Source organism: Phascolarctos cinereus, unplaced genomic scaffold (assembly GCF_003287225.1).
Source record: "Phascolarctos cinereus isolate Bilbo 61053 unplaced genomic scaffold, phaCin_HiC Scaffold_5;HRSCAF=322, whole genome shotgun sequence".
Lineage (NCBI taxonomy): Eukaryota > Metazoa > Chordata > Mammalia > Diprotodontia > Phascolarctidae > Phascolarctos > Phascolarctos cinereus.
In genome coordinates, this window is record NW_027555958.1 from 273,706,409 (window position 1) to 273,731,142 (window position 24,734).

Sequence of the window (24,734 nt, forward strand, 5' to 3'; positions counted from 1 at the left end):
ATTCTGGTTCTAACCTTAAGACTGTCCTTTCTCTTCTGGACTCCCAAAACACTTGCAGATTTTTTTCCATTTTTTTCTTTTCTAATACCCATCCACTTCCTCTCATCATCAAAAAAGAAAGGAAGGAAAAAGGAAAGGAAAGGAAGGAAAGAAGGAAGGAAGGAAAGAAGGAATAAACAAAAGAAATAGATTAAAGAAAACCACCTCTCCAGATCAAAAGCTAGCTTTAGGCATTCTGGATCCTTAAAAAAAAATTAAGTGCAAGAGGCTTAAACCATTTTTTAAAAATTTATCATTTTCATAGAAAGCATATTGAAAGCATGAAATGTTTTTATGTGTGTGTATTTCTGAGAAAATGCAAAGTCTTTTTACAAAATTATTTATCCATTATTTATCACACTGACAAAAAAAGATGAAAGGGGATAGAGCAGAGACAAGGAATGAAGCGTCTTTCATTTCCTGAACTAAGAACTCCAGCTCCCTCTCTATCTCCTCCTGCTGTGACCCATGTGCTTTTCACTCTTAGCTTCTGTCCTAAAGCAGCTATTTATTATCAGAGTTCTCAACTTGCCTTTGCCTAGCTCCCTTCACAAGGACATGTATAAAATGCTTAATAGAGTCTCTGTGATATAATAAGTACTTAATAAATAATTATTCTTCCCCTTTCTCCTACCTGAAAAAGGGACTCTGAATAATGAAAAAATATGGTGTCTAAATGAATAGAAAGGAATTTTATCAGTTAATTTGAAGACCACTAATGTCCTTCTCTGTGTTCTGTTCTATATTTGAACACAATAGAACTCAAAGGCCCAAAGAGGAAGCCTTCAACAATGGCAGCTAATATGGAGAGCAGTGAAAATAGGGAGCCCTTTGTTGGGCTAATGAGATTAGGTTTGGAGAAGACTTGCCAAACACCATGGAATCACAGAGCTAGAGTTAACAAGAGACCTTAGAGATCATCAAATCCAAAGTCCTCTTTTTACAGAGGAGGAAACTGAGGCCCAGAGAGGTTAAGTAATTTGTGACCTTGGGGGTCACATAATGACCTGATTTGAAGTAGGATTTGAATTCTGGCTCTAAACTTCAATTTTACTACATCATGTTACTGTTATGAGTAAATCGTAAGCATAAATTTACTATTGCTTCTCTTGGGCCACTCATCTTTTGCCATATCTTATAGTCATATAAAAAGCCGTGCTATGGAGTGGAAAGTGTGCTCGATTTGGAGTCAGGAGACTTGGGTTCAAATCTTGCCTTCAACATTTATTGCCATTTAGTTCTAAGCAAGAGGTAGCAAGACATAGTAAACCAAGGGGTGCACTTGAAGCAGGGAAAACCTGGTTTTGAATTTTTTCTCTGACACTACATGTGTGGCCACGGCCAAGTTACTTAATCTTTCCAAGTCTCAGTTTTTTCATCTGTAATATGCAGAGCTTGGACTATATGGCCTCTTCAGTCCCTTCTAGCTCTAAATCTATGATTCCCTAAAACTCAAGAAACCTTTATAAACCTCAGTTTCTTTACCTGTAAAGTGGAAATGATTATACTTGCATTACCTACCTCACGGAGCTGTTGTGGGGAAAGTATCCCATATGCATAAAAAAGCTATTTAAATATGAACTAAATTAAATTTATGATTTAATGTATAACTATTTAAATATGAACTAATATTTGGTATATGTTTTCAAAATTACCCCCATAAAATCATATATATAATTTTTCACACATAAATTTATACAATAATGGGATAACATCAAATGATTACAAGCAATATGAGCCAAAATACCAGCATTTTAAAAAATCACATTAAATACCGAAGCAAATAAGGAGTGAGGGGCTTTGTCATAAACCTCATTCCTTCCTCACCATGGTGTGCCTGTAGATAGTACTCAGGGGCATGGTGAACAGAGTAATCAACTTGAAATTAGGAAGACCTGAGTTCAAATGCAGCTTTAGATATTTGTTGTCTGTATGACTCTGGGCAAGTCAATCTGCTTGCTTCAGTTTCTTCATATGTCAGATAATACCACTTACCTTTCTCTCAGTCCTTGTAAGGATCAAATAAGATAATATTTGTAAAGCACTTTGTAAACCTTAAAGCACTATATAAATACTAGCTATTACCAGTTGCCTTCTTATATGGCAGCTAGGTAGTACAGTGGATAGAGTGCTGGGCCTGGAGTCAAGAAGACCTGAGTTCAAATTCAGATTCAGACATTTACTAGATATGTGACTTTGGGCAAATCAGTTTGCCTTAGTTTCTTCAACTGTACAATGGGAATAATAATAACACCTCCTTTGCAAGGTTATTGTAAGGATCAAATGAATGATATTTGTCAAGGGCTTAGCATAGTGCTTGGCATGGAGTACTTGCTATATTAATACTAGCTATTATCGTCATTATTATTCCTACTTCTTTAAGCAAGTTGTTACTTGCTTGCCTCCAGAGGGATCAGTGGATTGTCCTCCAAACATAAGGGCACAGAGATTCTGCTACGTACTGGCGACACAGTACACCCATCATCAGGCCAAGGGTCCCCACAAAATGGGAACTCCAAGTCTAGACCAGGGCCATATTAAACAAGGTACAGCTACAGAAATATCCATTGCTCATTGTCTTAGGAGACGTTTGAAAAGTAAATCTATCTCTCCTGGCAGGGCTGGCCCTAGGCAAAATTACAAAGGGAGAAACACACTTAGTATCTCCAGTTTCTCCTGTATTCCTCTTTCAGGGCGCTCCCAGGCCTCTTGCTGCCAGATTAAAATTTGCCTTTACAGCCTTCATTCACACTAAGGTATAAATGAGAGATAACTTCAAGCACAAAGGGTATTTAGTTTTTTTTTTAATCTAGCATTTTCTTTCCCCCAATTATATGTAAAAACAATTTTCAACATTCATTTTTAAAATTGAGTTCCAAATTCTCTCCTTCCCTTTCCACCCCCCCTCACTGAGAATGTAAGCAATTTGATATAGGTTACACACGTATAGTCATGCAAAACATATTTCCATGCTAGTCATGTTGTAAAAGAAAACATAGACCAAAATAAAAACCCAAGAAAAATAAAGTAAAAAAAAAAGTATGCTTCTGTCTGCATTCAGATTCCATCAGTTCTTTCTCTGGGGATGGATAGCATTTTTCATCCTAAGTCCTTCAGATCTGTTTTGGATCATTGTATTGCTGAGAATAGCTGTCATTCACAGCTGATCATCTTACAATATTGCTATTACTGTGTACAGTGTTCTCCTGGGTCTACTCATTTCACTTTGTATCATCAGTTTGCATAAGTCTTTCCAGGCTTAGTTCATCATTTTAAAAATCACACTACTATTCCATCACAATCATATGCCACAAATTGTTCAGCTATTCCCCAATTAATAGGCACCTAATCTCTCCTCTTTCCTTTGCAGAGGTAGGGGTCCATGGGTGTGGATCATTATTTATAATGTGAGATTTTTTTTCCCCCATGTTTCTACTTGATAATTTTTTTGTCTTCCTCCTTTTTTTCTTTTAATTCTTTGTTATAGGAGATGGTTCTCTTACGGGGCAGATAGGGAAGATAGAGGAGAAGATTTAGGTAATGGAAAAACTACCCATGTGCCTTGGGCCCATCACTTTCTTTTATCTGGATCTCAGGTTCCTCATTTTCCTCGTCTATATGATGAGCTCTTATGGAGCTCTACCAAAAGGCTTAGACATAGAACAAGAAGTAGTGGGGGCAGCGCTACTGGCTGTTAATTGGTCCCCTTTCTAACATTCTCTAATAATAAGATTTTGCCCCTTGTTGACTATGTTTATTTGACTATTTTGGATATATTTGGATATACTGTTTATAATTTTTAAAATCAAGTTTTTATTTCCAAAGCAACAATGCAGCACAGAAAGAAACTACTTTAAGTGAACATGTCAATTAGCATAAATTTCTATGTAAACTGAAAGTTTAGTCTCTGGCCTTCTTTGCATGCTAACAAAAATGTGTTTGAAGGATTGTCATGTGTAAGAGGGATTAGATTTGTTCCATCTGGTTCCTGGAGGCAGAACCAGGAGGCAATTGGGTAGAGGCATCAATGTAACTAAAAATTAGTAACCAGAATAACTACTCTTAGGCTTAGTATCAGAAAAAACTTCCTATCAATTAGAATTGGACAGAAGTATAATAAACTTGCTTTGCAGGGGTCAGGTTTCACCTCATTGGAGTTGTTCATACAGAGGCTACATGACTCCTGGTCAAGTTCATCATGGTAGGGCTGTGTCACATACCTAGTTCTAAGGCTAGACTGCCATGACTGAAGTTAACAAATTTCACTCAGTGTCTAGTGTGTGCTGGGGATACCAAAAAAAAAAAAAAAGGAACTATTATCTGCCCTTGAGAAGCTTACTTTCTACTGTTCAATGGTAGGTGGATGTGGAAGTGGTCCAGGTCTGTGATTTCATCCACTGGCCTGTTTTAGCTTCGCTAAACATGCTAACTGAATGCCCAGCCCAGCCCCAAACTTTATCAGCAGACCTACAAAGACCTGTGTCACACTTATTGTGTGAGTCTTGACTCCAGGCCCCCAATCCTATGTGAAGACTGGAGAACATCTTTCTTCTCTCTGACCTACAAAAACCTATTCCTTTTTCTCCCTGGACCCCCCGCCTCCCTCATATACCTGCTTGTTTTCTCATATTTAAGTGTTTCCCTTAGTTTCTATTTGATTTCATGTTGAGTTGGCTATCCTACTGCTTAAACTTCTAGAGAGGGAACTGTGTATTTCAGAAGAGGAGGCTCTGCCCAAGGTCCTGAGCTCTCTAAGGTGTCTTAGTAGAACAGAGCACCGGCAAAGAAAAGACCTAGTCATGGAGTAGTCATGAGAGAATGTGTGTCACAGAGAAATATGAATACAGGAGAATAGCACAGAAGAGGAGGCAACAAGACAGAGAAAAACTCATCACAAAATCAGAGAACTATAGAATCAGCTGGAAGTGAATCTTATAAATTATCTTCCTTTTACAGATGGGGAAAGTGAGGCAGAGAGAGGGTGGTGACTTACCCAAGGTCATGCAGTGAAACAAATTCAATCTAATTCATTTCAACAAACTTTCCCCCCCACCCACCCACCATGGCAATTGGGTTAAATGACTTGCCCCAGAATCACACAGCTAGTAAGTGTTATGTGTCTAAGGCTGGATTTGAACTCAGGTCCTCCTGACTCCAGGGCTAGTGCTCTATCCACTGTACCACCTAGCTGCTCCTTCAACAAGCTTTTAAATGTAAGACACTGAACCTGGTTCTTCTAACAGTCTAGGAAGATTCCAACAAAGTATATCCTCCTGGAGGAATAGCAATATGGACTCAGTCCAAAATTGAATATGTTCTATCCCTATTTCTGGATAATCTAGGTAGGATGAAGAAGGCTTCCCTCACATGGTATAATGGACAGAGCACTGAGTCGAGAGTAGAAAGACCAGGGTTTGAATCTCATTTCTTCTTCTTATAATCTATATGACCTTGGACAAATCATTTTACCTTTCTAGGTCTCAGTTTCCTTATCTGTAAAATGAAGTAAACTAGATGATTTCTGAGGATTCTTCTAGCTCTGAATCACACCCTTTTTATTCTCTCCCATTATTCTTTTTCTCAGCTATTACCATGTATGGAAGATGGAGGAGAACAAAGATACCTGAATTTTCCATGGCATTCAAAACAGTCAAGAGCCAGAGGGCCTTAGCTATTCTCAGTAAGAAATAAAAAGCCATCAGGTCAGATCAGCTGCACTGGCAGATGGAGATGTTGGGGTATCAGGCTTCAAGAGTCAGTCTTTTTTGCCATCACTTCTCCAGACACCTCCTGGAGAAAGAAAAAGCCAACGAGACAAAAGATCTTACAAAGGACCTTTGCTTGTCCCCATTATCCAAGTGATCCGTCCTGCATTAGGAGATATACTACCTTTTCACCTTCCAGTGGTCATAGGAATTGGAAAGAACCTTTGAGATGATCTAGTCAAAATTTTATAGGTGAGGAAAGTGAGGCCCAGAATTGGGACCTTTCCTCTGCCTCCTCCCCACTATCCATTGCCCTTGATTACCCACACTCATTTTACAGGTGAGGAAACTGACACCTAGAGTTTTGACTCCTCTTGTATTTCCTTCCTACTATCCATATATACCCATCCTCCTTCCCAGATTCCAATAGAATGAGAAAAGAATGGAATCTTATGAGCATTTAGCAATAGGATGTTATTGTAAAAGACGTTAATTTGAAGATGAGAAATACCGAACCTAAGATAGACAGACACACACACACACACACACAGAAGTAGAGAGAGAGTGACAGAGAGAAACAGAGAGACAGAGAAAACAATGACTTTCAAAATCATTCATTCCAGCTTCCTCATTTTACAGAGCAAATTGAGGCCTAGAGACTGTCAAGTCACATATTGCCCAAAGTCACACAAGACTGCAATTTGAACCCAAGTGTTCTAACTCTGAGCCCGCTGCTCTTTCCAATAAACTTTTGTTGTTATTGAGTCATTTCCAGCTTTTCATGACCCCATTTGGGATTTTCTTGGCAGAGATATTGAAGTGGTTTTCCATTTCCTTCTCTAGCTCATTTCACAGGTGAGGAAATTAAGGCAAACAGGATTAAGTGACTTGCCCAGGGTCACACAGCTAGTGAGCATCTGAGGCCAGATTTGAACTCAGGAAGATGAGTCTTCTGATTCCAGGCCCAGTGCTTTATCCACTGAACCACCTAGCTGTCCCTAAGTAGAAAGATTCTCCTGATGATCATTCAAGGTGAATTTAGTCCAAAGGCTGAATAGATCAGCTCTTTCCTAATGCCAGATCAGCTTCAGGATAGTCACCCTTTTTACAACAGTTTGGCAACTCAGAGCTCGTGACAGACAAATTTATTTTCTTGACTGTGACATAGAATTGCTTGAGGGAAGCACGTACACTTTGGTGGCTCTTAGGTTAAGCTGAACTGCTCCTCCAGAAGGAGCCTTGAAAGAGAAACCTATCCCAACTAATCACCAGTGAGGCAATTCACACCCCCACCCTAAAGCCTGGGAAGGTCTGTATACATTGCTTACTAAGGTGAAGGAAAACACCAGAAACACCCAAACCTCTAGTAAGGTTCCACCCATGGTTTAAGATTTATGACTCATGGGCCCATAAGAGGACCAAGGTGGGAAGGCTAGCAGGAGAACCCTTGAGGGCTCAAGGCAAAGTAGCTTAATTTAACTTTGCTCCATGAAAATAAAACCTAAAGAAGGACAAGTAGAAAAGGCAAAAAACAATTTTTTAAAAAAGGTATATTAAGAATACACAAGTAGGGCAGCTAGGTGGCATAGTGGAGAGTGTTGGGAAGACTCATCTCCCAGGTTCAAATCTGGCCCCAGATACTTCCTAGCTGTGTGACCCTGGACAAGTCACTTAACCCTTTTTGCCTCAGTTTCCTCATCTGTATATCTGTACATATATATATATATATAATATAGACCAATCTTGTTCATGAATATTGACACAAAAATCTAACATAAAATTTTAGTGGACACAACAGCAATGTATGTGTATATATACATGCATGTGTATACATTATATATATATATATATATATATATATATATATAAGTTATTCACTAAAAACATATCTGATTTGTACTGGGGATAGAAGGATGATTAAAAAATAGCAGACATAATAATATAAACAACAAAACAGAACTATCAATATATATATAGAAAAAACCTTTGACAAAACAGAATACTTGATTGTGTTACTAATTCAAAAACTCAAACATGTTGAAGGACCCTTCTTTAATATCATAAAAAAATTCTAATACCAAAAGCTAGTATTATCATCATTAGGAAAACACTGGAAGCTTTTCCAGTAAGTGTAGGAGTAAAGCAATGGGATCCCCTTTCTTAACTATTTGACATAGTTCTAGAAATGTTAGCTTAAACAAGTCAATATAGGAAATTAAAGCATAAATATCTATAAAAAGGATATAAAATTTTCTCTATTTGCAGATGACTTACTGATTTACTTTGAAAACCACAGCAAGTCAGTGAAGAAACTAGATTTAGGTAAAGAAATAAATCTAAATGAAAATTTAGATAATAATGGATTCAATGAAGTAACAGGATACATAATAAATCCATAGAAACTAGCAGCATTTTTATACAATACCTTAAAAAAACAGAAGAAAATGACAAAAACTCAGTAAAAAACTGTAAAATGCACAGAATGAAATGAAAAAATTTAAATAATTATAGAGATCAATGATATTCATGGTTAGGCCATAAAAACAAAACAAAAAATGGCTACACTACCTTAACTGATTTATAGATTCAGTTCTTTACCAATAAAATTGCCAAGACATTCTTTTCTAGAACTAGACAAAAATAATAATAAAATTCATCTGGAGGAATGAAAACTCTAGTATGTCAAAGGAAATTTTTAAAAAGTAGCAAAAAGGTCATAGCATTAGCAGGTTCCAAACTATTTTATAAAGCAGTAGTACTAAAAACTATTTGTTACCTATTATAAAATAGTTTTTTAAAAAATGACTAGATAAGACAGAGCCAGAAGTAAGCAAATACAGCAGTCCAATATTCAATAAATTCAAGAAAACAAATTTCTGGGAGAAAAGATTCTCCATTGACAAGAACTTCTGGGGACAACGAGGATAATTCGAGAGTAATTAAATTCTGACAAACATTTTAAATGGTAAATCGTAATCATCTCCAACTGGATATATGACCTAAATATAAAAGGTCACCTTAAAAAAAAGCTAGAGAATTGGGAAAATCCTTATCCAAATAAGAGAGAGAAAAAATCCTAAATAACAAAATACAGTTTCAATTACAAAATATCACAAAGTTTTGTATGAATAAAATCAATACACCTCATATAAGAAGAAAAACTGCCAGGTAGAAAAAAATTATTTGCATTAAGTTTCTGTGATAAAAGTCTGATATCCAAGATATTAAAGGAATTATCATAAACACATAATAATGAGTCACTCCCCAAGAGATAAGTGGCCAAAGGTTTTGATCAGTTTTCAGAAGAAAAGGAAAAATTCATTAATCTCAAATCACTAACAATAGGAGAAATTCAAATAAAAACTATGAAATGCATAAGATAGAAATATTTATAGAAATAAAAGATTTAAATAATGGTAGGGATCAATGGTGTTCATTGTTAGGTCATACTAAAACAATAAAATGATTGTACCACCTAAATTTATTTATAGATTCAATTCTATACCAATAAAATTCTTAAATCAACCAAATTTGTAAAATGATTAAAAAAAAAAGAAACCCATGAGGCAAGTAGGTGGTGAAGTGGAGAAAGCACTGAATTTAGAATCAGGAAGACTCATCTTCATGAGTTCCAATCCAGCCTCTGACACTTACTAACTGTGTGACCCTGGGCAAATTGTTTAACCCTGTTTACCTCAGTTTACTCATTTGTAAAATGAGCTAGAGAAGGAAATGACAAACCACTCCAGTATCTTTGCCAAGAAACCCCCTTAAAAAGGCATCACAAAGAGTTGGTCATGCATGAAACAATATAATACTTAAGTACTTAATGTGTATGGAACATACATTTAATCAGGATAGACTTCTTGGAGGAGGTGAGGCTTTTTTGTTTTAAGGGAGGAAAAGGCATAGATTTGCTCATATATCATAAGAGCAAGAACTGGAGAAGACTTTGGAGATCATCTGGTCCAGTTCTTCCTTTGTTTATGTCATGGGCTCCCTTTGGAAGTCTGAGAAAGCCTGTGGACCCCTTCTCAGAAGAACGTCTGTTGTCTACAATTCATAACAGAATACTGAATTTCAGTCAGAGATTAGTGAAAATAAAGATGTAATTTTTTCACATCCATGTTCATGTACCCCTTGAAATCTATCAATGGATTCCCTTGAGGGTCCCTCAGCCTCATGTTCAGGACCCTCGATCTAGGACAACTCTTTAATTTTGTCAATAAGGAAACAAATTCAGAGAGTTTAAGTGACTTGTTCAAGACTTGTTTTGAAGAGTATTTTATCCCAGTTTATTCACTTAACATCCACTCAAGAAACCTAGCATGTACTATATGGAGAGCATTTTCTGAGTGTTGAGCAAGCTGCCAACTTGAGGTAAAACACAGTTCTTCCCCTCAAGGAGATACTGATTTTGTCGTTAAAACCCTTTGTTACTTCAGTATGGCTGACTGAGTCAAATTGGGAAAGCAGGAATTCTGACCAGCTACTGGTGCTACCTACCCACAGGTTAATCCTTGTTACCTTGTCCAGATATTGCTAATCAGGTCCATTCCCCACCCCCAATAGCTTTGCAAAATGTTGGAAACTACCAACCAGTTAGATGTAATTGCTCTGGGCAGGACAGAAACTGTGGTGCCTCTTGTGCTCTGGATTGCTCTGGTCGTGAGTAAGCATGGCTTTATGTTCATGAAATCCACTGACCTGCCCTGTGCTCACAAAACTGATAGTGATTGTATCACTCAAGGGAAACTGAACTCTTAAATTACTCATGCAAATCAAAATAGAATAGGACTCTGAAAGGGGTGGATTGGGTTGTTTCTGTGTTGATGTGTGTGAAAGTGTTTGCAGGTAGGCAGAAAGGAAAATGAAACATGGACAATCTGCCAGGCTTTGGAAGATCTATGATGTCATTCTCTTAAGAAATTTGGCTTGCTAAGTTATTCTGTATGATATCCTTACACTGGCTGCCAGTCCCAAGTGGGTAGAGAGTATCAGACACAGATAAGAATCCCTCTGGGAGTGGGGAGGAGGAGGAGGAGAAAGTGGGGGGAGGAAGTGGAGGAGGAGGAGGAGGAGGAGGAGGAGGAGGAGAAGCAGCAGCAATAGCAAGGGCCATTCTCTGAAAGAGATTAATATGCCACCACAAGGTTTACTGGCCTTTGAAATTTTGGCCATTCTGTCTAGAAAAAAACACAGGTCTTGAAATGAGGAAATCTAGGGTTGATTCCCAGCTCTGCCCTAACTCCCACTGGGGGCAGTTGACATATCATTTGATTTCTCTGGTCTGTAGATTCCTTATTTGTAAAATGAAGATGAGCATACTTGTGCTATCCACCTCACAGGGTTGTGAAGATCAAATGGAATGTTACCCACGAAAATGCTTCTTAACTGTATAGCACTATGTATATGTGGGCTCAGTATAGGTATGAAACTCCAAGGCTACTCAGAGGTTTCCCTCTACACAGCCCTAGGATTCTAGAATTCAAGATTTTTAGGTATCTCAGAGATTGTAGAATGTTAGTCCAGCCCAGACATTAAGGACAATCTCCTCTACAACATATCCAATAAATGGTCCTCCAATCTTTGCATGAATACTTCCAAAAGGACTTTAAACTCACCACTTCTTGAGGTAGCCCAGGCCCTCATCACCTCTTGCCTGGACAATAGCCTGCTGGTTGGGGTCTTTGCTTCCAGTGTTTCCCAACTCTATCTTCTATTCAGCTATCACATTGATCTTCTTAAAGTACAGGTCTGACCATGTTATCCCCCATTTCAATAAATTCTAGTAGCTCCCTGTTATCTCCAGGCTCAAATCCAAAATCCTCTGGCATTCCAAGTCCTTCATGAGGCACCTTATTACATTTCCAGTCTACTTACTCTATTACTCTATGATCCAGTATTCAGCCATTTCCTAATTGATGGATTCCCCATCAGCTTCCAGTTCTTTGCCACCACAACAACAGCTGCTTTACATTTTTTTTTTGTAGAAATGTATTCTTTCAGGGGCAGCTGGGTGGCACAGTGAATAGAGCACTGGCCCTGAAGTCGGGAGGAGCTGAGTTCAAATCTGGTCTCAGATCAAACACTTGACACTTACTAGCTGTGTGACCCTGGGCAAGTCACTTAATCCCAATTGACTAAAAAAAATGTATTTTTTCTTTGATTTCTTTGGGCTATTACCCCAATTTGCAAATGGAGAAAATGAGACAGAGAAAAGTTAAGTGACTTGTCCAGGGTTGTGGTGTGGTATTGTTCATTTGTATCTGGCTCTTCTTGACCCCATTTGGGGTTTTCTTGGCAAAGATACAGGAATGGTTTGCCATTTCCTTCTCCAGCTAAATCTTACAGATGAGGAAACTGAGTTAAACATGCCCAGGGTGACACAGCTAGTAAGTATCTGAGACCAGATTTGAACTCAGGAAGATGAATATTCCTGACTCAAGGCCTGGCACTGTATCCAATTGTCCAGGGTTATACAGCTAGTAAATGTCTGAGGCAGGATTTGAACTCAGGTCTTGTAGCCACCGAGCTATCTAGCTGCCACAGCTAATCTTTCTCACCTGTGCTTTTCATACTTAGCTCCTCATCACTCTCCTTTTCTGGAACCTGGATCTTTCAGTTATCTCCTTACTATAGGTTTATCTTCATCTTCTCTATTCGTTGAATATTCCCTTCCGCCTACAAACTTACACAGATGTCCCCTATCATGAAAAAATTTGGTTTTGTGTTGTAGTGGTCCACATCCAGAAAGCTATCTTCAGGCAGGAGTGCCTACTCTTGGCACTCAAGAGCAGTTATTCACTGCATGAGTAGCCATTTGAAACAAGTAGACAACAGATAATAGAGTTAGGTTCCAAAAAGAACTTGGCAGACTAGAATAGACTGTTGAATTGCACTGAACCCTCTGAACTAGCTGGGAGTTAAAAAGTTTAATCCCTGACTCCCTCATTAATTCTTTATTTGATCTTTTGGACTCCCAAGGTCTCTCTGCTCCTCTGAGTCTCTATTAGAAAAGTCAATAATCCTTCTGGCAATATGGGGCAGGAACCTCTTGTCCTTAAAAGTTCCTAGTGCATCTCTTCAAAGGTGTTTGAAATTTCTATGATTGGAATCACACCTTTGGATTAAGGTATTGTCTTCAGAAGGTTTATGTTTTCTTTGGATAACATTCCTAGAAAACAGTGCAAAAGTAAAAAAAAATGCAAATGCTGATACATTGAGCCTATAGGAAATAGGGGCTTAGGTTCCCCTGGTCACCAAAAATCATAATTTTTTGCTAAAGATTTCTGAAATACATGTTTCTGTGTACAATTGTTTATAACAAAACATTAATTCTGATAACGTGCACTTTTCCTAACACAGTAACCAAGAAATAACCCATAAAATTCAGGGGAGAGGAGGGGCAATGTCAGACAGGACAAGGGTTGGTGATGTCAGAAGAACCTTGAGGTAAAATGGGGAAAGCCAACTCTAATCTATTTGCTATCTCTAATCTCCCTTTAAGCTCTATGGTTGAACTGTTTTCCAGGAGAAGCACGTGCCTTTGGGTGAGTCCCTGGCCCTGGTCCAAGTTCAGAACTCCCTCCCTGGGCTAGCCAGGATGCTCAGAAGCATCCACTGAGAGAGTGGGAATGGCCACCATCTTATTTGCCCACAAACTTGGCCACTTTCCCATTTTTTAAAATTCCCTCATCATACACCTGAGAGGGTTACATTAGCACTTTTTTTATTTTTCATTTCTTCTCCTCCCCCCACTTAATAGTATTTTATTTTTTTCCAATTACATGCAAAGATAGTTTTCAACATTCACTTTTACAAGATTTTTGAATTCCAATTTTTTTCCTTCCCTCTCCTTCCCCCTCCCCAAAATGGCATGCAATCTGATATAGGCTATACATGTAGAATCATATTAAACACATTTCCATATTAGTCATGTTGTGAAAGAAGAATCAGAACAAAAGGGAAAAACCATGGGAAAGAAAAAAAAAAGAGAAAAAAAAGTATGCTTTGATTTGCATTCAGACTCCATAGTTCTTTCTCTGGCTATGGATAGCATTTTCCATTCATGAGTCTCTTGGTATTGTCTTAGATCATTGCACTGCTGAGAAGAGCAAGTTACTTTAGGACTTTTTGGAGTAGATTCACAAGTACTTCTATGAATACTTTCCTTTTTTCAGTAGATATAAACTTGCTCACCAAGCCTCTCATGTTTGTTTGTTTGTTTTCTTCTCTATTGCGAATAGCTACCAACGTACTTGGTTGCCAATGGGAAAGTGAAAATGAGGTTACTAATAAAATCATGAGGACTGTGGAAATTTGAAGATTGACTTATATTAGCATTTAGAGGCAGCTTGGAGTAACTAGATAAGGAACTGGACCTTTTGTGAGGAACACTTGGGTTTAGGTCCTTCCTCTGACATATTACTGGCTGTGTAACCCTGGGTAACCTCTTTGTTTTCTGCACAACTTTCTAAGACTGCATGGCAAAGAACAGTTCCTGATTTGCGTTTGCAGGAATTTACCCATGACTTTGTTTAATTCTTGGGAGTTCCCTACACCTATGAAATCATTCCACAAAAGCCAGTATCTATATTGTTCTCAGTTCTCTGGCTCGGAAATTTTGATAGATGTCACTGGCAGGTCTGAAGTAGAGAGGGAGAAAAGAGAATAAAAATGGAAGAGAATAAGAGATGAGATTACAGATTTAAAGCTGGAAGGGACCTTAGATGTGGTTTAGTCCTAATTTTTCATTTTAAACATGAACAAACTGAGGAGCAGATGCATTCCAGGTCACACAGGTGGTAGAGCTGAAATTCAAAGCTCTGTCCTCTTTGAGAAAGAACAGAAGGAAGAAGGAAAAGGTAGAGGAAGAGGGGAGACAGAGTATATCTGAGAGAGAGAGAAAGCGAGAGAGAAAGAGAGAGAGAGAGAGAGAGAGAGAGAGACAGAGAGAGAGAGAGATTTGAACTCAGGTGCTCCTGACTCCAGACTTAGTATTTTCTCTACTGAGCTACATAGTTGCAGGGGGAAGTAGGGGTGGAGATAACGAGTCAGATTTGGACATGTTAAATTTAAGATGTCTTGGAGACATCCAATTTAATATGTCCAACTGGCAGCTGGAGATGCAAAACTGAAGTCACTAGAGAGGTTAAGCCTGGATAAGTAGATGTGAGAATCATCAGCATAGAGGCGGTAATTGAATTCATGAGAGCTAATGAGATCGCCGAGTGATATTATAGAAGGAGAAGAGAAGAGACAGTCCCTCTTTGGGACAACCACACTTAGTGGGCATGATCTGGAAGAGGACCCAGCAAAGGAGACTGAGAAGGAGTGGTCATCATATAGATAGAAAGAGAAGCTTTTATACGGACTTTTTTACGTGAATATCTCTCCAATTCTGTATTTAGTGTTACAGGATCAATGGCACAAAGGCAGAAGATTACTCTAATCTCTATTTACTTTTGTCTTGGTAATTTTGGCCCATTTACATTCAGGGTCTCTGGGGAACACACCACACACACACAACCGCTTGGTAGGTATAGAAGGCCCATGTGCTGTCAACTTTGTCAGTGCTGGATGGCGTCTGATACAAAGTCTTGAGTTTGGATGGAAAATCTGGCTCTAGTGACTTTTCCAGGCTGATTTTGCATTCCTCCTTTTCACACTCTTTATGTCCCATACAAACTCTCCCGCTGGCTATTTCCTATACTTGACATTCCATTTCCTGCCCTACAAGGGTGTCCCTTTGCCCAGAAGGCAGTCCCTCCTCACCTGTGCCAATTGAAATCCCTAGCTTCCTTCAAGTCTCGGCTACCACCTATAAGAAGCATTTCTGAGCCCCTTCCCCCTAGGTGTTAGAGCTCTCCCTCTCCTAAAGCTACTTTGTATTTACTATGTTTTTAAAAAATATTTAAAAGGTCTTAAAAATAATTTAAAATTGCATTATTAAAATTACTATAGTTATTTTTTTTATAATTATTTTGACTGATGTTGTTATACTGTGGTGAGATACAAAAATGCAACTATTTCCAAAGAATTAAAAATGAGTATAACACAGAAGACAAAAGAGAGACATGTGATGATCATGATCACTTAACTAATGAAAAACTTCAAAGAAAGAGGGGTAAAAGAAGTCATCATGGAAATGTATGAGAATGAGAAAATTAAATATGGACTTTCTATTTTATGTTTGGTTCTATTCCGTAATTCATTCTATTCTGTAACTGATTGAGCCATGTTTCTTTGTCTCTGAGTTAAGTTCAGATGTTTGTGAGTCCAGAGTGAACCTCCGAGTTTTCCTCTGAGTTAAGTTGAAAAGGTAAGTTTCCTTACAGATAACTTTAATAGAAAGAAAACAGTTATCTCTCTACAGTCTTGCATACCCATGTACAATTAAAGGAGATCTGTTATTCTACTAACAAACCTTATAGAATGCGGGTAAACACTAAGGAATCTGTTATTTCTGTTCAATTAATGAGCAGATGGACTTTAATATCCAGCCAATCATATCGTTTTTGCTGCCTATGATACTTCAGACTTTGTAACCAATGTTCTTTGTTCTCTTGTATTTCCCAAAACTATACGAAGGCTAGTATGCCCTACCTTGTGGTCTTGGCTTGCTAATGGGTCCAAGACCCACTTTGTTGTCAACTAGAATAGTAACTGGTCTTATCAATAAAATGAACATGCTCAGCACTTTATTGTCTTAGTTTACCTTAATTTTCAAATGCAACAACAGGAAGATAGGATTGGCTGGTCACATGGCTGAAGGCTCCATTGACACCTTCTCAACCCTCTTAAGATGTTGGGTGGATTACAGTGTAAAGATATTATAGAAGGGTGTAGACAAGAGTCACACAGAAAGAAGAAGCATGGGTGGGTCCTAATCTCAGCCATTAGAAAGAACTCCCAAATCAGCAAGACTACAGATCCATTTAAGTAACTCTTTCTGCCAGGAGACTGATGTTTGGATTGGGAAGGAGAGAACAGATATGACTAACAGAGAGTTGAAACCCAAGATTAGTGGGGAGATAAGAATAAAGCACAAGTCACCAGGCCAAGTTAAACTCTGTCCTTGGATGCAGGCAGAATTGACAGCATTAAGTACTAAGCCAATGTCATTGAATGATCTTATATATATAACTTTCTTCTGGATCTTTTTTAAAATTTTATTTTTGTTAATTTATTTTGATTTATCAACAATCACTTCCATATGCTTTTGAGTTTTAAATTTTTCTCCCCCTCCCTCCCTCCCTCCTTCCCAAGACGGCACACAATCTGATATAGGCTATACATATACATTCCTATTAAACATATTTTCACATTAGTGATGTTGTAAGTAAAAATTAGAACCCTTAGGAGGAGCCACCAGAAAGAAGAAACAAAACTCAACAGAAGAGGAAAAAAATAGCAATTCAACTTCCGTACTTCTTTCTTTGGATGTGGATAGCATTTTCTATCACGAGGCCTCTGGAGATGTCTTAGATCTTTGTATTGTTGGGAAGGGTTGAGTTTATCAATATTAGTCATCACACAACGTGGCTGTTATTGCGTACATTGTTCTCTTGGTTCTGCTCACTTCACTCAGCATCAGACCATACAAGTCTTTCCAGGTTTTTCCAAAGTCAGCCTGTTGTTCCATATCTTTGAAAGATCACCCTTTCTAACTTCTTCCCTCTTACTGTCAAGCACCAGCATCCTCCCAGTTACCCAGGATTGAAACCAAGATGTCATTCTTGACTCTACTTTCTCTCAGCCCCCACATCCAGTCAGTTGCCAAGTCCTCTCAATTTCCTTTGTAACATCTTTCCAACACACCCTTTTCTTTCCTCTGACGCTGCCACCACCCTGTTGTAGGCCCTTATCACCAGAGACTTGGACTATTGCAATAGCCTGCTGGTGGATCTCCCTGCCTCAAATCTCTCCCTACTCCAGTCTGCTCTCCACTTAACTGTCAATTGATCTTCCTAAAGCACAGGTCAGACCATGTCACTCTGGTGTCTCTTCATTATCTCCATGATTAAATATAAAATCTTCTGTTTGGCATTTAAAGCCCTTCATAACCTGCCCTCCCCTGACGACCTTTCTAGTCTTCTTACATTAGTACCCTGGGATTCAATGACCCTGGCGTTGTTGTTCTCCAAACACTTCCATCTCCTTACTCGATATTTTCACTGACTGTCTCCCATGCCTGAAATTCTATCCTTTATCTCCATCTGCTGGCCTCACTGGCTTTCCTCAAGCCCATACTAAAATACCACCTTCTGCAAGAAGTCTTTCCCAATGCCCCTTAAGGTCAATACCTTCCCTCTGCTGATTATCTTCAATTTGTCCCATATGCATCTTGTTTGTCGACAGTTGCTTGCATGTTTTCTCTCTCGTTAGACTATGAACTCCTTGAGAGCAGGGACTGTCATTTGCTTTTCTTTGTATCCCTACTGCTTAGCACAGTGCCAAACACATAGTAGGCCCTTGGTAAATGCTTGTTGATTGATTGATTAATTGAAGAAAGTAAGTAAAACTAACTATGATAGCCATCCAAAAATGGAACAGGTTTATCTCTGGTGGGAGGATCATATATTTAGAGCTGGAAGGGCATTTTTTAGAGGTCATCTAGTCCAATTCCCTCATTTTATAGATGAAGAAACTGAGACTCAGAGAAACCAACTATCTTGCCCAAGGTCAAAACCAGGACTCAATCTCAAACTGTCTGACTCCAAGTCTAGTGTTCTTTCCCTGCATAAAACAGGGACTTGTTCTGGACGACTACTTGTTGGGTATGTTGTCGGGGAGGATTCTTGCTGGATTAGAACAGATGGCCCCTGAGGTCCCTTCCAACTCTGAAATTCTGAGTCTATAAAAATTCAGGATCCTTAACCCATTGTTGAGGGCCGATCTTAAGAGTCTGATAAGGGTTTAAGATCCAAGGCAGAGTTTGACCTCTGCTCAGGCTTTCACCCCAAAGGGCTCAGGGATTAAGTGGTACGGCTCCCCAAATTCCTTCCTGATAAATCTCTGAGACATCCCTTCTCTCTCTTTGAACCTTAGGTTTACATATTTACTCCTCTATGCAGGTGGCGCCTAGGCGCCTGGGAAAACCTTGGAATCTACAGCCCAATCTAGGAACCCTGATAAGGAGGAAATTCATGATTGTTACATCCTCAGCAGATGTTCTGGGGAGTATCTCATGGGGAGGACTCTTTGAAGTTAGGCTAGATCTTCCCTATATATTCTGTGCCTTCAGATGAATAAACTGAGTCAGTATTCTACTCCACCTGGCCCATGTCATAAGTTATTTCATTCACTCCTCTCCGTTCGGTGTACAATCTGGTTGCAGGCAACAACCCATCATGGCAGTGTCACTATATCGCCCCTTCTAGTGGCAATTTGGCCTTTACTTCAGAACCTACCTGTATACCAGAGGTTTCACCACTGGCCTGAGTCCAGCCAGAACCAGATGGAAATGTAATAGGGAAAAATTTAACAAAATAAGTAAAAATACAATAAAACATAGATAATATTGCATTTTTAAAACTAAGCTAATATGCAACCTGCAGGGCTACTTATATACAGATTAATGGCCCCCTATCCATTTCTACTTGGGTTGACTAGAGTGCTATATGCTGTTTTCTGGCCACCATCAATGTCAGTCAACCTTTTAAAAAAGTGTTTTAATGTGTAATTAGGGGAAAAAAGTAAAGAAAAAAATTTTTAAACCTCCATGCTATTCCTCAGTACTACCTATGCCTAAATACCATCCTGCTTTTAACTAGGTGCTCCCTATTATAGCAACTGTATTTTTTTCCATTCACAAAACTTTTATTTCACTTACATCAACTTAATACACATGTTCTTAACAGTTATGCCCAGTGGGGCAGGTAGGTGGCGCAGTGGATAGAGCACCGGCCCTGAAGTCAGGAGTACCTGAGTTCAAGTCTGGCCTCAGACCAAACACTTGACACTTACTAGCTGTGGGACCCTGGGCGAGTCACTTAACCCCACTTACCAAACACACACACACACACACACACACACACACACACACACACACACAAACCCAATTATGCCTGGACTGTTCATGAAAATGTAATAAGACGTTAAACAAAGATAGCCATCATCTCAAGTTACTTCCCTGTTAACTATTTTTACAGCACATGCATGTTAGGCAAGCATAAAAAAAAATCACAAAAGCAAAAAACCTAAAAAAAGTTCAATCCATGGATTCTTTGTTTTACTGCTGTGCTTGATATACAGTGACTTTATCAATATCAAGCAGTTCCTTTTTTACTGCATCTTTACTTGTATATTTGTTCTTAGGTTGCCTAAGCCATTTAAATACAAATAAAATGAGTGTAGCAAAAATAATGAAAGCAAACAGCAGGTAACTTTACAAATAATGGAATGTGAACCATTTCTGCCCTTCTCCGGAGTAAATTGACTGGGTTAAAACTTTTTTTTTTTCATTTTTAGGCAACTGGGGTTAAGTGACTTGCCCAGGGTCACATAGCTAGTAAGTATCAAGTGTTTGGTCTGAGGCTGGATTTGAACTCAGGTCCTCCTGCCTTCAAGGCTGGTGCTCTATCCACTGTGCCATCTAGCTGCCCCAAAACTTCGTCTTGAGGAACACTTTTGCAACTGCAATCATAAAGGTGTACACATTGAGATTGTGTATTCCACAGATACACACAGAAGGACATGTAATATCTATGGGACATCTGTTTCTGCCACAGCCATGAGTACCCCAACCCTAAAGTACCCACAAAAACTACACCTGTGGCTGGAACTAATTATCCCTTTATCCCCCCACCAGGACAGACCAATATGTAGACGGTTTTCTTTACGTAGACATGGAAGCTGTTTTAACACTGGCCTTGTGAAATCACAATGTACCAAAAGTACTATGCCAAACATGTAAAACGTGTATAAAAATTCCATATCCTCATATTGGCCACCTCAGATGTAACTCCCCAAATGGTAACTGGCTCTACTCCCCTGATATTAAACATAAAAGCCACGTGGGAAATATAGAAATCCAAATAGAAGCAACATAAACCTGTCATAAATCGTAAACAAAAACTAATTGTGGGACAGCATGGATGACAAATGGTCTACTGTGTAAATTTTAGAATGAGGCAGACAAAAGTTGGAAGACTGGTTACTTCTCCTCTCCTTCTCCTGCTTCAGCTTCATCTCCTTGGGTGCCTGATGTCCACAATGTCAAGTTGTCTCTCGGTAACTGCATTAGTGTACTGTCTTTGTATGATTCTTCACTTAATGTATCAAGTTCAGCAATGGCTTCATCAAAAGCTATCTTTGCACGGGAGCAGACTTTCTCTGGAGAGTTCAGGATCATATAATAGAACACAGAGAAGTTCAAGGCCAGACCCAATCTTACAGGATAGTTGGTTGCATCTCCTTTTTGCTGATTTCAAATGCTTCTTGATACACCTCTGATTGATTCACTATTCCTTTCTTATTGTCACTAGCAGCACCCTCAGACAAATAATGGTAGTAGTCTCCTCTCATTTTCAAACAGAAAACTTTGCTTTCTGCTTGTGAAGCAATAGGAATCAATAACTTTTTCGATAGAGACAATACTTCATTGCAGATATATCTCTTAGTTTGTTCTCAGTTTTCTCTCTGTATTCTTGAACCATCTGCTGTTTTTTTTCTCAGCACCTTCTATCTTTTGCTCAATACTTGAAACAGCCCTCCAAGATGACCTTTGGGCCCCTATGACATTTTTGTAAGCAACAGAGAGAAGATTCTTCTCCTCACTGGATAATTCAGCTCCTTGCTCAGTTACAGACTTCATGCAGGTTGCCATGTCATCATATATCTTAGCCTGCTCAGCCAATTTGGCCTTCTACACCAACTCATTTTTATCCATGACTGAATGTTTTGTGCCCAGAGTGAGTGGTGGCAGCAGATGGATGGACGGACAGGGGTTTAGCAGGCTCCGGGTGGCGGCAGTAGCAGCGGCGGGGCTGAGACTCCATTCCTTTATCCCTCAGCTCAGACTCTCCAACCATGTATAGCAACTGTATTTTATCTCTGGCTTATAGTCCCCAGCCCTATTCCTCTGTATTTGCATCTTTACCTGTGCTGACACAGATAGCTCAGGATTATACCCTGGCTGCCAAGAAGAAAGAAAAGCAAACTGACTGAGGAGGGCATCCCAGTACAAAGATGATCAACAAGGCATGGAATTTCGGAGCTGGAATGAGCCTTTTAGGTCTCCTAGTCTAACTCCTCATAGATGGACATGGAGGATAGACATAAAAGTCAAGGGACACATAAGGGGATTAGTACCATTTTCTGCCTCCTGTCTTCAAATCTCAGCTAAAATCTCTCTTTTTGCAAGAAACTTTTCCCTGTCCTCTTTAACGCTAGTGTCTTCCCTCTGCTGATCATTTCCAATTCATCATACATACACACATGCATCATGCATACACACACATATATTCATCACATATCTATCTATATCTATATTTAGATACATCTAGATCTAGATCTAGATCTCTCTTGTTTGTACACAGGTTTTTTGCATGTCATCTCCCCATTAGACTATGAGTTCCTTCAGAGCAGGGGCTACCTTTTACCTTGCCTGGCACTTGGTAGGTGATTAACAAATATTTATGGACCAAGTTCCACAGTCCAAGTCTCATGGACAGTCATAAAAACTGCAAAATCCCCCACTTACACATGGGAACACCTATGAGTCAAGTTCACTTGGGAAAATAAATTCAGTGGTCCACAAAGTCCAGTATTCCTTGAAGCTCTATGGATGTAACATAAGGAGATGGCAAAGCCACCAGATGGCCACAGATAAAAAGACACACAGCAGTGAAATGAATGCTGATTGAGTCAGCAGTGTGGAATAAGATAGCCCTACCCTTTCCAAGAACTAAGATCAAACTCTTTGAAAGCTTCTGTAGACTGTCATTGAAGCACAGTGGAAACAGAAATGGAATGGGGAAAGGAATAAGCATTTAGATACTATGTGCCAGATCTGTGTTAGGTGCTTTACAAATATGACTGGAATTGGAAAACCTAGATTTAAGGGCCAGTTGTATCATTTCCTGGCCAAGAGATCTTGGGTCAATCACTTAGTATCTCTGTGGTTCAGGCTCCTCATATGGAAAGTGCGGATAATAACATATACACTACCCACCTATTTCACAAGTTGCTGTGAGAAAAGAGCTTATATATGATATATGGCCATACAGAGTGTGGATTTTTAAGCCAATGCAACATTAGTGCTCAGAAGAGCAAAGAGTGACCTTCAGGAACCAGGCCAGCAGAAAGTGAGACAAGGATTTATCCAGTAGCCAAATCACATCTGGACATGGACTTCTTGATGTTTCAGACCAATGCTATATTGGAAAAAAGCTAAGAGTGTGATCCTGAGGTGTTGAAGGGACATGTTTGTAAATTATTCTTGCCATAGCTTTGACATAAATGTACTTTGTAAAATCAATTTTGTGTCAAGTGGACAAATGAAACTCAGGCTGTCACTGGAGTCTTACAATGGAAGGAAGCAGAGCCATTAGGGGCTTGCGCCAATGGAAGTAGAGAAGAGAGACATGCCAACCCCCTCAGGATATCCTAGAACCCTGAGGGCAGATGTAGCATGTCGGATCTAGGAGAAGGAGGAAGGGAATGGACTTCCTACACAAGTATCACCTTATCTATCAGTTGGATTCTTCTCTCTCACCTACAAACATGCCCAGGTCACCTCTATCCTGGGGTGGGGGGGAGCTTTAACTTTAACATCCCTGCAAGTTATCATCCTATACCTCAACATTTCACAGCAAAACTCTCAGAAAATCTGTCTACACATACATACACAACAACAATAATAAAGTTACGTAGTGATTTGAAGTTTACGAAGTGCTGCATGTGTTATCTCATTTGACCCTCACAACAACCCTGAAAAGTAGGTATTATTATTATCTACATTTTACAGACGAGAAAACTGAAACTGAGAAAATGTACGTGACCTGCCCTGGATCACATAGACAGTTACTGAGACAGTATCTGAGATAGAACTTAAACCCAGGTTTTCTTGACTTCAAGAACAACACTTTATCCATTTGGCCTCCTTGTTTCCTGATTCATTGTCTCTGTTTTATTATCTTCAAACTCACTTTTCAGACCCTTGAAATCTGACTTCTATCTCCACCACTTGATTAAAACTTTTTAAAAACATCTTTTCCATGTCACCATGCATCTCTTTATTGTCTCTGACATTTTTTTGGGGGGCAATCAGGGTTAAGTGACTTGCCCAAGGTCACACAGATAGTAAGTGTCTGAGGCCAGATTTTAACTCGGGTCCTCCTGATTTCAGGGTCAGTGCTCTATCCATTGTACCACCTAGCTGCCCCTGCTTATTTTACTGTAATTTGTTTAGTCATTTTTAGTCATATCCAGGTGAATCTCTGTGACCCCATGTGGGGTTTTCTTGGCAGAGATACTGGAGTGGTTTGCCATTTCCTTCTCCAGCTCATTTTATAGATGAGGAAACTGAGGCAAACAGTGTTAAGTGACTTGCCCAGGGTCACACATCTAGTAAGTGTCTGAGACCAGATTTGAACTCAGGTCTTCCTGTCCCCAGGCCTGGCACTCTATCCACATCTGCATACTGTATTTGACACTGTTGATTCTTTTAGGTCTTTCTATTCCCTGGCTCTTGTGGTACTAATCACTCCCCATTTTCCTTCTACCCACATCATTCCTTCTCAGTGTCTTTTTCAGACTCATCAACTATGTCCCATCTGCTATGTGTGGGTATACCCCAAGGCTCTATTATGATCCCTCTTCTTTTCCCTTTCCACACTCTCCTTTGATTCAATGAGCACCTCTAGGAGATGATTCTCAGACCTCATTTCTCTCTTGAGCTCAAATCCTGCATCATTGACTGCTTGTTGGATATTTCCCGCTGAATGTTTCATAACATCTCAAATTCAACATGTCCAAAGCAGA

At 39.2% G+C, this 24,734-nt stretch overlaps 1 protein-coding gene and 1 pseudogene across 4 annotated transcripts in view; both read right to left on the reverse strand.

Annotated features, from left to right (window-relative positions):
* The window catches only part of CD7 (CD7 molecule), a 73,044-nt gene that overhangs the window by 43,926 nt on the left and 4,384 nt on the right, over positions 1–24,734 (reverse strand). For 2 of the 4 annotated variants that reach the window (XM_078155876.1, XM_021000862.2), the window contains exon 2: positions 5,663–5,829. The exons of the other annotated variants lie outside the window; for them this stretch is intronic. Coding sequence is in view for 1 of the 2 variants with exons in the window: in XM_021000862.2 (XP_020856521.1) it covers positions 5,663–5,738 (76 nt within the window). In the remaining variant the exon portion in view is untranslated. The remainder of the gene's footprint in view (positions 1–5,662; positions 5,830–24,734) is intronic. 4 annotated transcript variants of the gene reach the window in all.
* Positions 19,739–21,751, reverse strand: LOC110218263 (14-3-3 protein zeta pseudogene; annotated as a pseudogene).